The following is a 4,646-nucleotide window of genomic DNA, read 5'->3' as shown; positions in this document are numbered from 1 at the left end:
ACGTGACGTACAAAAATCAGATCATAACGCCGCCGCTTCCGCTTCCTCCGTTGCGTTTGGGACATAAATCTACGGTGGTGATAGCTCCGGTGATGGGCGGTAACGGTGTACCAGTTTCGCCAGAGGTGGCTAACGGTTTGAAGAGTGATGAAGCTTACGGCGTCGTTTTGATGAGGGTGGTGGTTTTAGGGAGGCTACGTTGGAAAGCTGGTGCGATTAAGACTGGACGGTATGGATTTTATGCCACGTGTGATGTGTGGTTGAGATTTACTCGATCTTCTAACGGACAAGTTCCTCTTCTCGCTCCTTCAACTTGTAAAGTTGATGTCTAAGTTTAGTTTTATCTTATAAACGTGTTTTATTTCTATTAATCTTTGTGTTTTTTTTTTTTTTTTAAGTTTGAAATGTTGTTAAGAGAAATTAGAATTGTGTAATCTTTTTTTTTTTTTNTTTTTTTGCTTCTAAAATGTTTGTGTTTGAGTCTCGTCGTCGTCTCGACTAAACTGTTGAGTCTGGTGTAATAATAATAAAACCAATAGGCATAAGCCAGTATTTATAATTTACAACTCTAGTTATGATATTTATTTTTGTTATTGGATCTGTGGATATTAATTAATGAGACATTTGACTATACAAAATGTTTTGTCGGTAATAACGTATCTTGGCATATGGGTGAGTTCATCGACAACAGCTCATCGTGTTGGTCAGACATATGGCATCTTCATGCAGAGTATCTCACTCATTTGGTTTTATCATTTTAGTCATATATATATTTATATAATAAAATATAAGAATTCGTCTTATGTTTTGCAATCCAATGATATTTTTGATTTTAATTTTGGTACGAGTCGTCTGAAAATAAGTTAAAACTTTTTAATATTGTGCTTCACAATTTCAATGTTTTTGAATGAGCGTTTGTTTTAAACGAGTGACTAGTATTTTGTTTCTTCGAAATTTTTCAAAGTAACCGTAACTTAAATGTAGAAATCTCATATGAAAGCGTAAAATCGAAACCATATTTTTTTAGTTCACTCATCTTAACTCACTGTGCTATTCAAGCCCATCTTATAGTTATCGTGAATTTGATGAATTAATATTATTCAAAAGTTAGATTGTTAATTGTTGTTATGTCACGTCCATTTTTTCTCTTTCTTTTTGGCAACTTATGACATGTTCAAATCTCTGCGTTCCCATTTTCCTCGAGTGACAAGTTTGTTCTTTTTATTTACTCTTTTCCTTTTCTTTTCAAAACTACTTTTGTCTCGACGACCAGATCTCTGCTTTTTTTTACCTTTCCAGATCACATCTTTAGTGTTGTAATTTCACTTCTAAGGTCATCCCAATGGAGCGTTTTAAGAGGGTATATAACTAAAAAGAAGGAAAAAAATAAATCAGAAGTAAGAAAAAAATTAAGAGGTCTTCCTATTTAGTATACTGGATTTGAGAATAAGAGACCTTACGTGTCACTTATATGTTGGCCAAAACAAAATAATAGAGATACAAGTCGACTGATTATTTTTCTTCTTCCTCTCCATCTCTCTGTCTCTTTCTCTCGATCGAAGTCGAATTGGCCATGGAAGAAGATGGAATCAAAAGAGATGGAATTAGAGAACAATCGGGTCGGAGGAGATGCGACAGAGATTGAATCGACGGAGGCTATTCGGAGGGTTTTGAATCGAGTCCGAGATTGTATCGGAGGAGATCAAACCCTTATATAAAGATCTCTGTTTTTCAGACAGATCATCGGAACAAAATGTCATCGTCAGGATCCGACAAAGAGAGAGAGACTTTTGTATATATGGCTAAGCTCTCCGAGCAAGCTGAGCGATACGACGGTAACAAAATCTATTTATTATGTTTATTTTAATTACATATATCTCAGGAAAAACTGAGGGTTTGATGTAATATTGTAATGTGCAGAGATGGTGGAGACGATAAAGAAAGTGGCAAGAGTGAACAGCGAGCTGACGGTGGAAGAGAGGAATCTGTTGTTGGTTGGTTACAAGAACGTGATCAGGGCGAGAAGAGCTTCGTGGAGGATAATGTCGTCAATCAAGCAGAAGGAAGAGTGCAAAGGCAATGAATCGAATGTGAAACACATCAAGGGTTATCGCCAAGGGCTATGAGGTATTCACTATGTTTTGTTTTTTTTCTCAAAACACTTGTAGATTATGAGAACTTTGGTCTGATGCATCTATCTTTATTAGGCTGCAACAAAAGCTGCAAGCACTGAGCTTCCTTCGATCCATCCGATTCGTCTTGGCCTTGCTCTCAACTTCTCTGTTTTCGACTAAACATATACAAAAGATGGGAGAAGATAAATGAAACAAAAATCTCTTCTTCTTGCTCTGTCATGGTTCTTCCTTTTCAAAGAAACTCTGAGGCAAGGTAAAATCTTCTTCATGATTCAGAATGTCAATGTCCTCATCGTTTGATTAAAATCTTAGTGATTGCATGCACTGGTTACTAACTAGATGTTAGTTGAGATTGTGTTGCAGGTTTGAATCAGAGATTGTTTCAAAACTGAAACATGGATGATTCGGGTTTTCTGCATTTGTTCTGTGCTTGCTGCTTCAGCTATTTACACAGCAAGATGCTCACTGAACAAGTCCCCAGCTTGGACTGATACATTGCAGTTCCACACCGGCTACACAGAATCTGATGTAAGAAGAGAAAAGACTTTGAAATATCATCATCTGTTTTGTTTTGTCTCTTAACTGCAGAAACTTATGTTTATTCTATAGGGACATCTGTTTTGTTTGGTCTCTTAACTGTTATGTTTGTTCTTTGTTCTACATTGCAATCTCTCTTGAGCGCTTGAGCGCTGCTTCTGATTTGAAGAAGCCTGCTTCTTCTTATTGGGTTTAGACAAAGGTAGTAGTGTTAGTGAACTCCTTTTGGTTTAAACTCTTTATCCTTTCTTCATGTATTTTGGTATGACATAAGTTTCCTTCCTATGGTTTATCTTCAGCTATAGAAACAACTTAACTGATCATGCTCTTTTAATAACCGCAGATTCATCACTACATTCTTTATATTCTACTTAAAAAATTTTAATTTCAAAAAACTATTTTAAAAAAGAATTAAGAGACTCAAAATTATATCCTACCTTTGGAGGAGATAATTTTAATTAGGAGCATAAGTGTTCTTATTTTATAAACAATACATTATCTATTGTTTAAAAATTCTAAAAGTACATAAGAGACTCAAATTTAAAGCCCACCATTGAAGTTGCCCTAACCTCTCTTAGGTTAGATCTCTCTTCTCTATATCTCACAAGATTTGGTTTGTATAGTCTAGAGACAAACCAAATCTTGGATAATGTTCACTTTAGTTTCTACATTGTTAATCTTGGATAATGTTCACTTACAACATTACATCTCTTTTATACTACTTCTAATTCTTAACCTAATTACTATAGCTAACCAACCAAACCCACTAACATTTGTAGGCCTAATACACTTATAGCCCAAGCTCAACTTCTCTCTTGTTGACTTGTTTCTATTTCTCTTTGTGTCGTTGACTCTTCTTCCTCCTTTGGTCACACGACAATTTCTTCTTGTTCTTCACTTTCTTTGCTTTACTTTGTTCTTCTTCTTCTTCTCACTTGAAGCTTTCTTTGTTGCAGGATTTAATCAGAAGATTCAATTTCCAACACTCCCTCTTGAATCTTTCGATTAAATCCCCAAAATTGTGGCTGAAGAGGATGAGCAATATTGTGATGCGGTGGAAGTTCAACAAAATCAAGAAGTGCTGGAAGATGATGTAGAGGAGATACAATAATATGAGGTTCTTTCTCTCAGTTCCATGTCGGGGTTAACTGATGAGAAGTCGATGAGAATGATGGGAAAACTGGTGGACCGGGATGTCGTAGTTTTGGTGGATTCTGGAGCCACCAGGAGTTTCGTAGATTATGATCTGGTAAAAAATTTGGGTCTAACCATTTCTACCACCCGAGCATTTGGAGTACGATTTGGTGGAGGACGGATACTAAAAGGGAAGGGACGAGTATCTGGTACCCTTTTGGGAATTCATGGGGTGGAGATAATGGAGGAACTCTTGGTGATTGAGCTAGGCAGTACAAATGTGGTTTTGGGTTATTCGTGGTTGGCAACTCTAGGAGATACCCGAATAAATTGGCTAAACAGGACGTTGAGCTGGAAGATTGGTGTCAAGTGGGTGACTATTGTGGGCGACCCCTCTTTAAGCAAAGAACCGATTTCTCTTCACTCCATGGAAAGATTTATTCAGCACAAAGGGGAAGCTTATTTGTTGGAGTTAACCACTCTGTTTGAAGGTAAGGAACCACAGGACAAGAAGATCCCTGAAGTTGCAGCAGTTCAGGAATTGGTGTCAAGGTTTCAATCAGTCTTTGAGATGCCCCAGTCTCTACCTCCTCCGCGTAAAAGAGAACACGCTATTAACCTCCAGGTGGGATCTTCTCCGATCAACTTAAGGCCATATCGATATTCATTTGTCCAGAAGAATGAGATTGAGAAATTGGTGAAAGAAATGCTAGATGCTCAAGTAATCAGACCTAGTGTTAGTCCTTACTCAAGTCCAGTGTTATTAGTGAAGAAGAAAGATGGTGGTTGGCGTTTCTGTGTGGTTTACCGAGCACTTAACAAGGCTACCATTCCAGACAG

At 37.2% G+C, this 4,646-nt stretch overlaps 1 protein-coding gene across 1 annotated transcript in view; it reads left to right on the top strand.

Annotated features, from left to right (window-relative positions):
* The window catches only part of LOC109125979 (NDR1/HIN1-like protein 12), a 2,443-nt gene extending 1,884 nt beyond the window's left edge, over positions 1-559 (top strand). Inside the window, exon 2 of the mRNA XM_019228821.1 lies at positions 3-559. Within this exon, the coding sequence (XP_019084366.1) occupies positions 3-332 (330 nt within the window). The 3' untranslated portion in view covers positions 333-559. The remainder of the gene's footprint in view (positions 1-2) is intronic.

This window comes from Camelina sativa, chromosome 8, assembly GCF_000633955.1.
Source record: "Camelina sativa cultivar DH55 chromosome 8, Cs, whole genome shotgun sequence".
In the NCBI taxonomy this organism is placed as follows: domain Eukaryota; kingdom Viridiplantae; phylum Streptophyta; class Magnoliopsida; order Brassicales; family Brassicaceae; genus Camelina; species Camelina sativa.
This window is presented reverse-complemented; position numbering and strand designations above follow the sequence as displayed.